The sequence below is a fragment of the Octopus sinensis genome, linkage group LG16, assembly GCF_006345805.1.
Source record: "Octopus sinensis linkage group LG16, ASM634580v1, whole genome shotgun sequence".
In the NCBI taxonomy this organism is placed as follows: Eukaryota; Metazoa; Mollusca; class Cephalopoda; order Octopoda; family Octopodidae; genus Octopus; species Octopus sinensis.
The window spans coordinates 42,826,021-42,843,051 of NC_043012.1; the positions used below are offsets into that span (position 1 = coordinate 42,826,021).

The following is a 17,031-nucleotide window of genomic DNA, read 5'->3' on the forward strand; positions in this document are numbered from 1 at the left end:
CTTTCCCGTGATGGGAAAAGGTGAACAGAAGGATATCGAGGTTAAAAAACAGTCTTTTTCGGCTGCAGTGAACGGAACCGTAACGGAAGTAGAATTTAAAATAGAACAGTTGTTCAAATACCGGAATTTGGTAAAAAAGGAAGGCAACGAAATAAAACTGGTACCGCCGCAAGCGATATTACAGGAAATAAAGGCCAAGACAGTTGTATACAAGGTTTACAGTAACAAAGAGAAAAAAATAATGGACGTGAAGAACGAAATAGTAGAGAAGTGCTTGTCCCCGGTGTGGAGCAAAATTCGCTACGTCGGTCGAGGTGCCCGCAGCGCTACCGTTGAAGTACATTTCGACTCGGCTGATGTGGCAAGAGAGATTTCATCGATGACCTTAAAAAGTGAGGACATCATGTTACTACCTACTTATATGGGAAAAAGAACTGCGAAACTATATGTGGAAGACATTACAAGAGGATATGATATAATGTGGGTAGCAGCGGCGGTTCTGCACGACGTAGAGCAGAAAGTTTCAATTCTGCAGATGAAAAGGAAAGAGGAGGTAAACTGGAAGGGACAAGCACTCGAACTCCTCGTTTAAGCAGAAAATAATGTGCTAGAAAACTTACCCGATAGGGTATTTATTGAGGAGGGAATTACAATGAGAGTGTCAGTGGAGGGGCGCAGACCTAGGTGTTTCAAATGTGGTGAAAAGGGTCACATCCGCTCGAACTGCATAAAAAAAAAGAAAAACAGCGAAGCCCCTCCTCAAAGTGCTTCAAACACAGAAAAAGAAAAGGCGGAAAAAGACCCCAAGACTACGACAAGGAAGGGAATCGAAACGGAAGATAAAAATGAACAAAAATGGAATTTACACATGTGACACACAAAAGAAAAAAAGAGAATACCCTGGACTCCCCTCCCCAAAGAAAAAATCAGCAAACACCGCAGAGATACATACAAAACAAATTCCCCAGCCCTACCCCCACGGCACTGTCCCTCCCCATAAAACAAGATTGGAAAAAATTGATTTAAAAAAATGAAAAGATTGTAGCATTCGATGAGAAGAACGATAGAGTGTTTAAGTATTTAAAATTTTCAAAACTGAAATTATTCAGTAAGTCTGCAGACACTAAGTCGACCACTCGTTTTGCAAAAATAAAGGAAGACGAGTGGAAGGAAAAAACACTCCAAGAACATTTTAAAAATAACCTCATTAGAGATGTAACCAACGAAATACTGGAGGGCAAACTTACAATAACCCCGGCAACCACACCTACCCAGAGCCCTGCAGCTACGACCACAAGGGAGGAAGAAGGGGAAGCATGCAGATTTAAACTGTCATGCTCCCTGTCCCAACCGTAAGTTTATTTTTTTCTCTCTCTCCGACAATGGCAAAGCTGGGTTGTGTGAATGTGCGTGGAATGGGGTCGAAATGGAAACAAATTTGTCTCCTGAACGACCTCACGACACACGGAGTGGACGTAGCTATTGTAACCGAGTCCAAGATGAACGGGGCCCAAGCGTTCTCGCCTCTTCTAAATGGTTTCGAGAAATTTATTTCTCCTAGCCGAGGAGGAGGAAGGGGCGTGGCAGTCCTTATCAGGAAGAGCTTGGACTTGCAGGTAAGTACTGTCTTTCTGGACCCAGAAGGCAGGCTGGTCGTTCTGGATGTGACCCATGTAAGTAAACAGTCCTTCAGGTTGGTAGCTGTCTACGCTCCGAATGAGTGTAGGCAGTCGGGTTTTTTTCGGAATCTGGAGCACTTTTTAGTGACGTCGAAAACGGTAGTCTTAGTAGGGGACTTTAACACTGTCCTCGAAGCGCGGGTCGACAGTGTTGGCTCAACCAATAGGAAGGGGAACCCTAGTCTCAAGGGTCTACTAGAGAGCTTTAATCTAGTAGACCGTTATCGACTGGATGAGCCGAGCGTTCCACAGTGGACGTGGAGTAATAACGACGGCTCACGCAGATCGTATATACATAAGATATTCGTTAGGAAAAGAGATAAGGATACGTTTAGTTGTCCACAGTTTCACATTGTGCCTTACACGGATCACAAATTTGTGACTTGTAGGGTGCAATTAGATAAGTGTCATAGACAGGGACCCGGGTACTGGAAGCTGAACAAGTCTATTTTGAATTGTGAAGACTTCCGTACCCGGATTAAGGTGTTAGTACAGAGGGCATTATGTGGCACCATCATTAACAATAGATGGTGGCACTCCCTCAAAAGAGCCATTCGTTCAGAGTCCATTAGATTTAGCAATCAGCTAAGGTTAGATAGGTCTAGGATAGAGGACGATTTAGTTAAGAATCTAAACGAGGCAATGGAATCTGGCTCTGCATCCGGAGTGATGGCGGCAAGGACGGTATTGTACCGTCACCTTAACTCCAAACACGAAGGTTGCAGAGTTAGAGCTAAGCTACGCGCAGGGAAACGAGAAGGTATTAACGTTGCCGGATGGGCCTGTCGAGTGGAGAGTCAGAGAGGCAACAAAGCTTCAATCAAGTCTTTAACTGACGAACAGGGACACAAGATCTATGGACAGGAGGAGATGCAAAAGTTTCTTCACCAGCATTTCGCCTGCGCGTTTGGGGGTGGTGGTTCGCTGGAGCCGGGCAGGGCCTTAACCCATTCGATACCAAATCGCCCAAAGCCGCCCGAAAAAAATTTTGGTTAATGTGACCAAACCGCCCAAACTCGCCCGTATTTACCTATTCATATTTAAATGAGAATATCAGAGCAAATCTCTTTAGTACATTCGTGAAAACACGTATTATACTTCGTAAAGAGTTCAACTACAGTTTTGTACAACAATCTAAGTGTAATTTTAATTCCGTGAATTTTGGGAGATTTTTTTCCGAAATTTGTTCCTATTGTGTTTTCAAAATTTGTAATTCTGACAAAAAATGGATACGAATTTCATTATATCAAGCAGCGAGTCAGAATTCGAAGGATTTTCTACTGAAGACCTTCATAAATCTAACTCAATGACTGAAAAAAAAGCACGTGGTATTTGATAATGAATCTGATGTTTCATTTTCCGAAAGTGAAAATAGTGAATTCGAGAGCTCCGACAGCGATAAAGAAAATGAATTGGCACCTGAATGGAGTGAAAATTTAAAAACTGTTTCTTTCGGTGATTTTTCTGAAGAAACTGGACCAAGCCACAGACTTTCCCAGAAGAGTAAAGCCTTAGACTATTTCTTTTTACTTTTTCGAATGAGCCCATTTGAAATCATTACGGCGGAAACGAACCGTTACGCTAAACGTAAACAAAGCGAAGGAAAAGATAGTTAGTGGTTTCCCATAACCTTAAATGAAATTAAGACTATTTTGCCGTAAATATTATTATGGGTATCAGAAAGTTACCCAGAATAACAAATTCTATCGTAAAATTTTGTTGTATACCCAATTGAATATTAGCTAATAACCCATTTTCTATAGCGATGTTTGAACAAAATTTTAATAATTTTATATTTTGTTGAATTTACCTGTATCTACCTGCAATTAGAGTCACTTTGTGACAAAAATTATAGTATAGAATTGGTTGAGAACATTTCATTAAATTATCTTCCAAAATTCGCGTTAATATATTGATAAATAAAAAAGTTATAGTTGTTTAATGAAACCAGACTAAATATATGATTATGTCAGAAATTAATTGAAACACATAAGGGGTGTATTTTGGTCAGAAATATAGTAACGAAAGGGTTAAAGGACTTCCCAGCCGGCGGACCGCGGTTCTCGGGGCGTGAGGTGGAGTGCTGTGAAGGAGTGATCACTCCCGCGGAGATAGAGGGGGTACTGGCCAGATGTGCCGGGGTTGGATGGTCTGCCCTACGAGTTTTATCAAAGTATGCCGGACTTGTTCGGGGGAATACTGGCAGGCGTCTACGCGAACTGGCAGCAGAACGGGAGAATTCCCAGTGGTGACGCTAATCCAGAAAGACCCGAGCAAGGGGGATAACATTAGTAATTACAGGCCCATAACTCTACTTATTGTAGAGTTAAAGATTTTGGCCAAGGTGTTGGCAAAAAGGTTGATGACTGTCGTGGAGAAACTTGTAGGGAAAGCACAGACATGTGCAATTCCAGGCAGGTCGATCCAGGACAATCTTCACCTTATACGCTACACCTTAGATAGGGTGGGTAAATTAACCGGCAAGGGCGGGGTAATGGTCCATTTAGACCAAAGTAAAGCGTTCGATAGGGTAGACCATAAGTACCTGGCGATGGTCCTCGAAGCGGCTGGACTGGGCCCTGAATTTCGCGGGTGTATCTCCGCTATGTATAGTGGCATCAAGTCCACCGTCCAGATAAACGGTTACCTAATGGAACCGTTTTCGATCGAATGTTCAGTTCGTCAAGGGTGCCCCTTGTCACCACTTTTGTACGTGTTGGCTCTCGAGCCATTGCTGCGAAAGTTGGAGAGGCTGGGAAGTAACCCGGATGAGATCGGAGGCGGGAGGACGGTTTCTGCTTATGCGGATGACGTCACCCTCATCGTGTCCAATGAGGCTCAGCTACCTTGTGTAGTAGAAGATGCTATCAGAGGATACGAGGCGGTGGCAGGAGCAAAAGTTAACAAGGACAAGTCGATTGGCTTACGCCTCGGCACCTGGAGGAGCAAGTCGATATCGTCCAGTGCCGTGGGACACTGGACAGATGGTCCTGTTAAGTTGCTAGGAGTTTGGTTTGGCCAGACTCCCAAACGGAGAGGAATTGGAGTGAGGTGACGGGCAAGGTGGAGGCCATAGTACGGACCTGGTCCGGAAGGTTTCTGTCCTTGAAAGGAAGGGCGGAGGTGGTACAGATGTATATTGCATCTGTAATCACTTACCGCCTGACCGTTGTCCCTTGCCCCGATTCATGGCTTAGCAAGTTGGAGCGAATCCTTTTCTGCTTTTTGTGGAAGGGAGGAAAGCCACTTGTGAGGCGCTCCGTTTGCTGCCAGGAACTGTTAAAGGGTGGGTTAGGAATGCCTTGGTTGATGATGCGCAGACATGGTTGAGGCTGAAGCATCTCTGGCACCACCTGGAGGGTGATAAGGTGTGGAGTCTGCTGGCAGGGGAATTTTTCCCAAGACCGGCTTCCTTAGTGAATTTTAAACCCGGTTGCATCAAAAGACGGAATCTGACTTTATGGCAAAAGGAGTGCCGACAGGCACTCACGCTGATCCACAAGGCGGGCAAGGCTGGCTGCGGAAATACCACCTCGGTATTTTATAGCAGGCTGGTAGAGGCAAAGAACGACGACGTCCTAGGAGGAGCTCTGGGGTTCGACGAGGACCAGCTTACCAACCTGTTTAAAAATACTTTCAGGACGGGGTATTTGGATAATTTCCAAAGATCCCTAGCCTGGCAGTGTTATAGGAATGCTTTACCTGTTCGCGAGAAGTTATCGCGGCACGGAATTTCAGTGCCACCGACATGTCCAAGATGCGGGTTGGACGATGAAACCATCCAGCACGCTTTTGTACACTGTCGGCAGTTGTCAGACTTGATAAGTTACGCAGAACACGTGTTATCGCATCTGGGACGAGTACAGCTGTCGGCTGAGTCTATGATTAAGATGATACCGCCAACTGGACTCTCGAAGGAAGGTGAGGCATGTTTTCACTGCACGGTTGCAGTAGTAAAAGAATGCATGTGGCGTACAAGAATGGAAGGAGTCGCAATAGGATCCTTTGTCTCAGGCCCCGGCTTGCTCACTTACTTCAGATATCATCTGAAGAGCAAAATGGGGCTGGAAAAGAAGACCTTACCACGAGGTATGTATGAAAAAAGATGGAAGGAAGTGGCGAAAAAGGTGGGTGTCAGAAACCCAGTTTAACTATGGATGGAGAAGAAGAAAGGAAAGCTGCTGGGCCTTATAGGTTGCCGGGGTTTAAAATATATCAGTAAGATTTCAATCTAATGTAATGTTATATTAGTCAATGCAAAGGACAATTTAAATACAGTTTTTTGTATAATGAATAATCCATATATTTTGGAAATTTTTAAACGAACCACTTAACTGTTTTTTGTATGTATGTCCTGTATTGTTCTTCTATGTACTGATTTTATAATCATAATAAAGAATTAATCGTGATCTGGTGATTACCGCCCGTTGATAAGAGGCAATAACCTCGAAACCGCGGTCCGGTGCGTATCACTTAGGCTTACGAGAAAGGGATGGCCTCCCTTTGCAAATACCATAAGGGCACAGATAGTGTACCTAAAGCCAGCTAAAGCTACACTAACACCCCCTTTTGTGGTTAGCCATATTGAGATGGCTATTGTACTTTACATTGTCAAGCGATTACTGTTTACATCTCGTTCTGAGATTTAATAATGCTTATATATATATGCCTGTGCATATATGGGTACAGCACATAAAAAAGACGTGAACAAAATGAAAAATGAGAACATAAAAAAACAAAGACATGGAAAATTAACTTTTTTCGAACAATGAAAGAAACAAGTAGAGAAACGAGGAGGCAACATGAAGAACGATTCCTTCATCAGTTGTCCCCTGTTTTATCTACTCTGCATTTCAAATGTTGGGACAAGACGCGACTTCGTTACAACAGTCGTTCTCGCAAAGCAATTTAAATAAAATTTTGGATTTGCAGAGAGTTAAAGTGGTAACAAAAACAGGACAGTATGTGTATTTCTGCATTTGATATACCTGGTTTCAGGTGTGTTTACATAAGTGCTATGAATAATGCTTTGATTGCATGCAACAATGTCCCTCAGGGAAGGAATTTTTGTCCTGTTATTTAGTGTTAACAGTCTTTTGATGTTCAGTAAGAGCACCGATATGATGTGTGTGTTGTTGCCAGTGGTGTCCACCTTGGGTCCATTTGCTGCAGTGGTCTTGTGTATTGGGGATAGTCCCATCTGTGAGATTGATGCAGCCAGGTTAGTTGCTGTACAATCTTTTGTGCCATGCAAAAAAAAGATTCTTGTTCAGCAGCTATCCTTTCAACAACATGTTGATAGGACTGGTTTGTAGCATGCGCTATATTTGCATATTTCTGTTTTGAGGCAGGTGCTATGTAATCCTTTCCCTTTTGCGAGTCGATTCCACTCTGTTTCATGTTTGTGTGGCAGGGTCTTTGGTGTGCAAAACAGCAGCTTGCACCTCCTTCTCCAGTAGACCTTTCAAGTAGAATTTACATATTCGTATGTGCTGTCTCTTTTTAACATTTTTTGATGTATAGGCAGTCACACTTGCTTCTTTGTTTGGCTTTGTTTTTTGCTCCTTTTGGTCTTCCTTTCTGGGCTCTTTCACCTCCTTGGCTTTTTACTTTGATGGTGGTAGGGGCACTTGGGTTTTCTTTCCTTGCTGGTCTCTTTGTACCGTCTTCTTTGTTTACCTGAATGTCTACCAAGTGGGGAGAACATCTTTCACATATATCCATGCCTCTGATCTTGTCATCTTTGCTCTGTTCATTATCAAAGGTGGCATCAAGAGTGCTAATGTGAGATCTTATGAGAGCGTAGGAGTGTATAAACTCCTGCGTCTTTCGCTCTATCTGTTTTGTGTTCTTTGTATGAATTTTGAATAACCCTAGCTGTGTGAATGGTACATTACCATCCTGAAAGATTACCCTATCATCAGGGAATGATGTTTGTACTAATTGATGGATATAATCAACTAAAATATCCAATTAATCCTTGGCATTAACTTTGCCATGTAGAAAAACTAAAGGACCAAAAGAATTCTGTGATATGGCTGCCCAAATCATCACAAAGCCACCACCTCCATGCTTGACAGCATGGTTAAAGGCTTCTTTGGGCTGTCTACATATTGCTCTGGTTATAATTTACAAAGTCTTATCTGCCAATTAATTCATTGATTAAATCATCAAATAAGCCACCTCTCAAAGAATGATGAGTGGCCATTTTTTAAAAGAAAGTTTTGATAAAATAAACCTTAGGAGGAGGGGGGGGGGAAATCACAAAAATTCAACATGTTTGTTGTTAACATTGACCCATGCATGAATAAATGATAGAGAAAGGGATTACATTTTTGTCCTTTAGATTAGAGACTTGCATAACTCCTTTTAAACTGATGTAAACAAGAGTAATTCAATTTGTGCAGTTTCAGACAGTGTAGGACAGATAGACTGGTAGATACAGTGTTGTACAGATTCATGTTCTACAGGGTGCTAATCTATATGTTAATATGGTAAGGCCAAATGCATTAAGCTGTTACGTGACTAGTTAAAGGGAGTGGTGAAGAACAAGGCAAAAAGGAGAGAGAAGTGTTAACATGTGGTAAGGGAAAAGTAATAGTTATTACATGGTTAGCAAGTTAGTTGAAGGGAGAGATATAGAGTAAGAGAGTTTGAAATACAATATTTTAGCAGAAGAGTGATGTTCTGCTGGTGAGGTTAAAAAAATGTACATAAAGAGAGAGTGGAGGGCAGTTATATTAAGAGTGAGAGATAGTATGCTAGCCAATGCATTATGCTGTTATATGGTTAGTGGGAGAGGTAAAGAGAAACAGAGAAATGATAATGATGTGAAGAGGGGAATTACATAGGTAAGAAGTTTGTTGAAGTTATGAGGGTTGGCTGAAAAGTTCATCACAGGCTGAGCAAGATACTCTCATGGAATGACCAAATGAGGTTTATTTTTCGACAATTTCCCTTGTGGTTTATACACTTCTTCCATCAGTGTTGCAGTGCCTGGATCCTATTGATGAAGAAGCTTTCATCCTGTTGATTGAAAAAGTCATCAACAGCAGATACGATATTATCATTACTGTGATACTGGTTCCTGACCAAGTGTTTTTTCACCCTAACCCTAACCCAAATTAGGAGAATAGGTGATCAATCTGTTTAAAGCCACAGTCACACACAGCAACCATTGAAACCAAGGATTTGTGTGTTGGAGCATTGACTGATGAAACAAGATCCCTTTCATCAGTTTTCCTGGGCATTTGGTCTTGATAGCCTTTTGTAATGCTTCAGCAAGTTGGCATAATTCTCTTCATTGTTGGTGTGATACTTTTGAAGATGGTTATTAGACAATGCCTTTTGCATCCCAGAAAACAGAGGCCATCACCTTCCCTACGGATGAAACAACCATGGCCTTCCTTGCAGCAGGTGAGGAGGGGTGTTTCCACTGCATGAATTGTCTTTTCATTTCTGCCTCAAAGTGATGAAGCCCACACTTATCCTGGGTTGGGGATCATTCAAGGAAACCAGCTGGATATGCCTGAAACAATGTAAGATTTTCCCATGATGTGATCAGGTGTCAGAAGACATGAAACCCACTGAGCAGAAACTTTCATCCTGCCAAGTTCATTGTGCAGAATATTCCCAACTCTCACGGGATATGCTAACAGCATTACCTATTTGATTTATAGTCAGTTATCTGTCACCATGTGGTGAACGCGATCAATGTTTTCCCTTGTCCTTTCCCAAGGTTTGGACATACTGAAACTGTTTCAGGATGTCCAAACCTTGGGTAATCTTCAAAACACTCCCTTATCCTCCTAAATTCTACTCCACTTTTGCACTGGTGATAAAGGCAAAATGTAGCTCCTATGTCAGCACAGATATTGTTGGGGGCTAAACTCTTTTTACTTGATAACACCACCATGCCAAATTATGTCCACTTTGAAAAGAAGTCACTACTATTTACTTTTGAAGTCTTCTTTGAAGAGTCAGATGTCAGTTTACCTGGAAAGAATGCATTTATTAATAAGAAGATGTGAAATTAATGCATGCAAGATTTCACAGCTCTAACTTAACTCTTTCATAGTTAGCCTATGAACATTTCAGCTTACCTTCGTGGAGGTAGAGAGAAAAAGAGAGTGTTTAGCAGAGGGAAATTTTAAACACCATATATTATTGTGACTGACAAGAAAAATATTTATTATAATTCTGCTTATTCATTTGTTCACACCTCAGAGACAGTGGGAGGTAGAATGTGTGAGAGATGGAATGAAAGTCAGAGAGAGGGAGGGCTGTTAGTGAGATAACAGATAGTCAGCCAATGGAATACACTCTTGGGTTAGTGGAAGTGAGAGGGGAAGAGGAAGAGAGAAATCTTAAGGATATGAAGAAGGGAATTACAAGGTTAAAAAACTTGTTGAAATAAGAGGTAGAGAGAAAAAGAGAGGAATATGAAGTGTTTAGCAGAGGGGAATTTTAAAATCATGATATATTATTGTGACTAGAAATGAAATAACTTAAAATAGCTGTGGATGTTATTTTCTTTTTAATTTTCAATGGAATTGAAACTAATCATGTAAATAAAAATGTGTATATTCTCTATATCATTTTGTGTACATAAAATTGTATATAATGTAATTATGATAAAATATGCATAATAAAGAATATGCAATTATATATTGATTTTCCAATTTCAGTAGAATTAAATACTAATGAATGATATGTGCATGAAATATTGTATAGATTGTTACTAAATATTTTTGTATCATTTATTGCACAGGCAACAATACGAATAGTATGCAATAAAAATGCAAGTCATCGTTTCTTAAATAGCTTCTGATGAAATTCATTTATGCACTTTTTTCCTACTAAATGCTATATGTATTTTTGTTATATGAACTTCTTTTTTTTTTTTTTGCTTGTTTAGGATAATCTCCTGAGAGAGGTTGTTGGACAACATGGACTTAATGATTGGAAATTAATTGCTGGCTACTTACCTGACCGTACGTGTGTACAGTGTCAACATCGCTGGTTGAAAGTGTTGAACCCTGAACTAGTAAAGGGTCCATGGACAAAAGAGGTTCTATTTTACTTGAATAATAAAATTGTACATTATTGTGTTTATTTTGTAAAATCTTACATATTTTTTCAGTCACTTGCTTGTTTTATATTTTAGTAAATGAAACATGTAATTAATTTCAAATGATAGTTGCTTCTTGCATTGGATTTTCTATTTATTTTTAGTAAGTTAATATTTTTGCAAACTGTCTTATTCATGGTGAACCAACTTGAATCAAAACAGTGAGTTGTATAGTCATTCTTAATACATTCTGGTAGATTTGAACATAATTTGATACTTGAACTTATGAACTATGACTTACAAACCTGTTTTCTTCCACCTTATATTAGATGCATGTTCATGTACCTGTATGTACATATATATGTTTATATCTATACATGTATGTTCATTTTCATATAGGTATGTGTATATATTGTGTATTTCCATTCCTATCCTTTAATTACGGTAGTAGTTGAATAATATTCTTAGGGCCGCAATTTATTTACGTGTGGCATCTTTCAGGGCTAATTCAGTCACTAATTCAGTTCTTAACCAAATAGAAAACTGTTAACATTTTTGTAGAGGACTGGCCTCTGGCTACATTTTGGCATTAAAAAATTGAGATTTAGTTGTGTAGAAAAAAAAGTTTAAATCAAAATTTGTAGCAATGTTATAGGAGAGTAAGTAATACCTTTAATCAAGTTTAAATATATTTATCTTAGCTTCAATGATAGAAGAAGGCATGAGGAATTTCATAGTTTTGGTCCCATGCAACAAAAATTTATATCAAAGTAGTTGTGAAAAAACTATAAGTAAGGAATGAATTGGATTTAAGTATAATTAACTTTTTTATTTTAAAAGCAAACTATATTTTAATTAAAGTTTAAATGATAAAGGCTCAATATGATGAATTTCATGGTATCAATCTCATGCAATGAAGTTTTAAATGAAAAAAAGTTATGTTTGTTTCTCAAATTTGAGGGTGGTAATATAGTTCTATACTTTTTTATGAATATAATTCTACATGTATGGGAACATCTAATATATGTCACCGACATCATTGAGGTAGGGGAAAAAATTATCAGCGACACTGCTAATTTGCAATTAGTTTAATTATGTCATCTGTATTAATTAATGCAATTATATCATGTAAACACAGTCCTGTAATATCTGTGACAAGAAACGATCATTTTTGCATTTTTCCCCTCCTAAATGTTATATGCATTTTTGTTATATGAACTTTTTTCTAGCTAATCACTGTTGTGTTTCATCATTGGAGAACGTCTTCTTTCAGATGAATCTATCATAACACAATTCATTAGTGTAAGAGTACATTCAATATTTCAACATCATTGTGTCTTATTAGCCAAAGACACACTGGATTAATGAATCTCATCAAGATATCAAGGTCTTTGTTTATAAGTTCAAGCACCAAATTATTTTCTGATAATAATTTGTGAACTGTTCACTGCTTCCATTTTAATGTTTGAGGTCCTGTTAGGGTAGAGGCATTTCATTTCCAAGAATTATAAATCTTCAGTTGTGTGTGTGTGTGTGTGTGTGTGTGTGTGTATGGGCACATGTGCATGTTGCTAGGTCTGGAGGAAAGAACATTGCCCATGATCTTCATAAGTCCCTCAGAGGTTGGTAAGTTCAATGCTGTCAATGTTCTATTTTTGTAAGGTAGGTTACTCTGAGGAAAGCAGAGAGAGAGAAAGAGAGAGAGAGAGAGAGAGAGAGAGAGAGAGAGAGAGAGAGAGAGAGAGAGAGAGAGAGAGAGAGAGTCCCAGAAAGTCAACATTATAGGATAAGAGAGTGGATGTAATAATTACTGTGGATCATAGGGTGTTGGATACAGTATAGGTGATAAGGAGAAAAGAGACAAACAGGCTGGGAATGCCTAAGTAAAAAGTGCTTAAGACCAAGGAAAAGAGGTCATTAAAGTAGTAACAGAAAAGAAAGAGAGAGAGAGGAGACAGCATTTCTTTAAGCTAGAGGTTGGAGTGTGTCTGTGTGACTTTAAGTCAATCAGATTATTGGTCTTTCTGTAGATGCAGCTTCGGATGTCAATGCGTTGCATCAACATTGTCCCAGATGTGGAAACATTACCCAGTAATTTTGGGGACTGAACTACTTTTCTGGATACGAACAAAAGAACCAGTTTTGAAATGGAATCCTAGCTATGTTAAAGAATTGCAAGGACTCTATGTTTAAGGGAGTGAAATGCTGTGATTTTTTCTGATATGAGTAGTGTTTGCTTGTGGCATGGTTTTTTTTGTTTACTGTTGAAAGACAAGGTTGGCACTATCTCATTACAGGATGTTTTTGAGGATGTTCATGTAGTCAGTGAAGATTATGTGTGAGATGTCTAAGTTGCCTATGGATGGTGCATAGTTGGGGAAGAGTGCATATGAGCAGGCATTGTTGGCTAGGGCAGCAAGTAAGTTATCAATATACAGGAGGAAGAGTATGGGTGACAAAACTGAACTCTGGGACACACCTGAGATGATAAAAGAGGGGGACAAAATGTGGTCTATCAGCATAGGTTGTGATAGTGCAGAATAATGAAAGAAGGATGGAGCCTGTAGGTAAGCAGTTTTGGTATGATGCACATGTCAGATACTTGAAAACTTTTCTGAGATTGAGGCCAATAACACTGGTTTTGCCAAACTTCTCTGGAGCAAGAGCTTACTGGTAAGTGAAATAGGGATGTAGGTTTCCAGTAGATCTAGTTTTATGGAAGTAATACCAGTGGGCTACTGATAGGTAGGTGGGGAGAGATTGGTGAATGTAGGGCCAGCTCTGGGGTGCAGTGTTTGAAAATAATGGAATGGATATTGTCAAGGCTAATGGCTTTGCTTGTTTAGTGAAACCAAAGGTAATTGTCACATTTAACTTGTATGTATGTAAGGTGGTAAACCTAGTGGAGTGAAAGGGAATTTATGTGTAGATTTATCAAATCAGTTCAGCATAGTTGTAGGTAAAGTGGGAGCAAAGGTGGAGGCTTTCTCTATGGGAATACTGCTCACAGAACCTTGTAGCTGAGATGCTGAGGAAAGCATGTTTCGACAAAGTTGGAAATCCTTTTTGGTAGGAGATCATAAGGATCAGCAGTGGAAGAGCTTGAGGTTTAAGTAGTATGGGGATGCATTTTTTTTTGTAGTTCATATGCTGGTCTTGCAAGATTTGTGACGTTGTCTGATTTGTGAAAGTGGTTGGCTTTTTAACCAGAGGTGTAGAAGCAAGGTCTGGAATCGAAGGGCCTTAGAGTCAATCTAGCAAAAAACCAAAGTCTTAGTAAGTAGGAAGGCAGACAAATCACAAATCCCTTCATGTAGATGGCCCTGCTTGATCTGTAGAAAAGGTGTAGGGAGAAACTCCACAAGATGTACTTGGTGTAAGCTATGGACACATAAGAGGTGCATCAATATCAAAGGAAGGTTAACTGGGAAGATAGTTTGTGTGTGGGGAAGATGTATAGAAAACAGATTCCATCACATGCCAGGTGGAAAAACTAGAAGTAGCTGATAGCTTCCGATACCTAGGTGACTAAGTTAGTAGCAGGGGTGAATGCTGTGAGAGTGTAGCTGCTAGAATAAGAATAGCCCGGGCAAAGTTCAGAGAGCTCCTACCTCTACTGGTGACAAAAGGTCTCTCACTCAGAGTGAAAGGTAGGCTGTATGATGCATGTGTGTGAACAGCTATGCTACATGGCAGTAAAACATGGGCTGTGACTGCCGAGGATTTGCGTAGGCTTGAAAGAAATAAAGCTAGTATGCTCTGCTGGATATGTAATGTCTACGCACGTACACGACAGAGCGTAAGCACCTTAAGAGAAAAGTTATACATAAGAAGCATCAGTTGTGTGTAAGAGAGACAACTGGGCTGGTATGGTCATGTGATGCGTATGGATGAGGACAGCTGTGTGAAGTGTCACACCCTAACAGTGGAGGGAACCTGTGGAAGAGGTAGACTCAGGAAGACCTGGGATGAGGTGGTGAAGCACAACCTTCGAACATTGGGCCTCACAGAAGCAATGACAAGTGACTGAGACCTTTGGAGGTATGCTGTGCTTGTGAAGACTTGGCAAGCCTAGTGAGATCATATCCATGGCTGACGCCAATGTAGCATAACTGGTCCGTTTAAAAGTACTCTTCAATCATTGGGCAATATGCTGTGCTTGAGAAGACCTGTTGAGTCAAGTGAAATCATTGTCGTGGTTGATGCGTGTTGCCTGACTGGCACCTGTGCCAGTAACATGTAAAAAGCACCATTCGAGTGAGGCTGATGCCAGTGCTGGTGGTACATAAAAAGCACCATTCAAGCATGGTCAATGCCAGTGCTGCATGACTGGCTCCTGTGCCGGTGGCACGTAAAAAGCACCATTCGAGCATGGTTGATGCCAGTCTGCCTAACTGGCCCCCATGCTGCTGGCACATAAAATGCTCCCACTACACTCTCAGAGTGGTTGGTGTTAGGAAGGGCATCCGGCCATAGAAACCTTGCCAGAGCAGATTGGAGCTTGGTGTAACCTCCTGGCTTGCCAGTCCTCAGTCAAACCGTCCAACCCATGGCTAGTATGGAAAGTGGACGTTAAATGATGATGATGATTGAAGGCCTTGTGTTTTTGCTTGAATCCTTAAAGGACTTGGAGCGTTGAATTTTTATTGTGTGTAGAATGTGGAGGGACATGCCTAAGAGAATGTGTTCAGTCACACACTTAAATGTTTCTGTTAGGTCAGAAGTGCAGCACATGTACGACCAGGCATAGTTAGCATACAAATGGTAGAGTCAAGTCATTTTTCTCAGTTACTTTAATGCTTACCACACTCATTCCATATTAATACCATTCGTGCAGAAACCAAAACTTTTTATGATCCTTAATTCATGTTTCATTTCCTACATATATCCCTGACTGGTACAGAGATACTATATTACAAATGATCCTCTCTTGTGGACAAAATAATGTTGAGTTCTAGAGTTGAGATAATGGGGGGGGGGGGGGAAACTGGTGGAAAATGTATACAGCTAGCTAGTTCAGAAGGGCAGAGGTAGTTGTAGTGACAGAATAAGCAAAGATAAGAGACTGCATTTGTAAGGAATTGTTTTACATCATGCTGGTAAATTAATCAGCCAATCAGTGGAACGGTTTTTTAGATTTAACCCTTTGGCATTTAAACTGACAATATCCAGTACAAATATTCTATTTGTTTTTATGTTTAAATTGGTTAGATCCTGCCTCTCACAATGTTGTTCTAATATACTATCAAATCATTAGAATCTTGAAGCTACAGGTTACATTTAACTGAGTGATCTGAATGTTAAAGGGTTAATCTTGAATGTTTGTGTGGGTTTTACATGAACCTTGTAGAATATTAACAACTGATCTGGATTGAAGCATTTGTCGGTCTTTAAAAGAAACATAGTGTAGCTCCTGTCAGAAATTCTGATAACTACCATTTCTAACAACTTTGTGTGTTCATGGCTTGAGAAGTTGGGTGCACTGGACAGTTTGCTTGATGTATACTGGTTGTGTCACCATAATGTAATATTACAAGCAAACTAAAGAGCATTCAAAGTATCAAATAGAGTAAATATATTATTGTTGAAGTTGTCTATTTCTGCATTACTTGGAAAACATTCATCAGACGGTACATCTATTGAGGAATATCAACAATACTAACAGCTTTTTTGAGAATAGCATGCAGTACATCTGTAGAAACCATTCCAAAACAGATGTTGGAGTACAATGCAGTCTTTGAATTGTTAAACTATCATGCCAGCATGGAACATGGATGTTAAATGATGATGATGGTGATTGTGGTGATGATGATGTTTATTATAATGTAACTAGGACAACTTGTTACCACAATGACATTTACTTATTTTTATGTTAGCATTTAAATTATCTGTTGTTTTGATAAAAATATATACATTTATATGTGTGTATGTCATCATCATCATCACACACACACAAATAAATATAGGTATATGGTACATGCATATGCAAATGTGTGTGTATATAGGACATGTGCAGGAGTGGCTGTGTGGTAAGGTTATTTCCCAACCACATGGTTCCAGGTTTATTCCCACAGCAAGGCATCTCAGGCAAGTGTCTTCTGCTATAGCCTTGTGAGTGAATTTGGTAGACAGGAACTGAAAGAAGCTGGCTGTGTATATGTGTGTGTGTGTCTGTGTTTGTCCCTCCACCATCACTTGATGCTGATATTAGTGTGTTTACATCCCCGTAACTTTGTGGTTCGGCATAAGAGACTGATAGTATAAGTACTAGGCTTATAAAGA

At 39.9% G+C, this 17,031-nt stretch overlaps 1 protein-coding gene across 5 annotated transcripts in view; it reads left to right on the forward strand.

Annotated features, from left to right (window-relative positions):
• Positions 1-17,031, forward strand: part of LOC115220510 (myb-related protein A) — a 156,481-nt gene that overhangs the window by 23,011 nt on the left and 116,439 nt on the right. For all 5 annotated transcript variants that reach the window (XM_036510081.1, XM_036510082.1, XM_029790647.2 and 2 more), the window contains exon 3: positions 10,597-10,749. In XM_036510081.1, the coding sequence (XP_036365974.1) occupies positions 10,597-10,749 (153 nt within the window). The remainder of the gene's footprint in view (positions 1-10,596; positions 10,750-17,031) is intronic.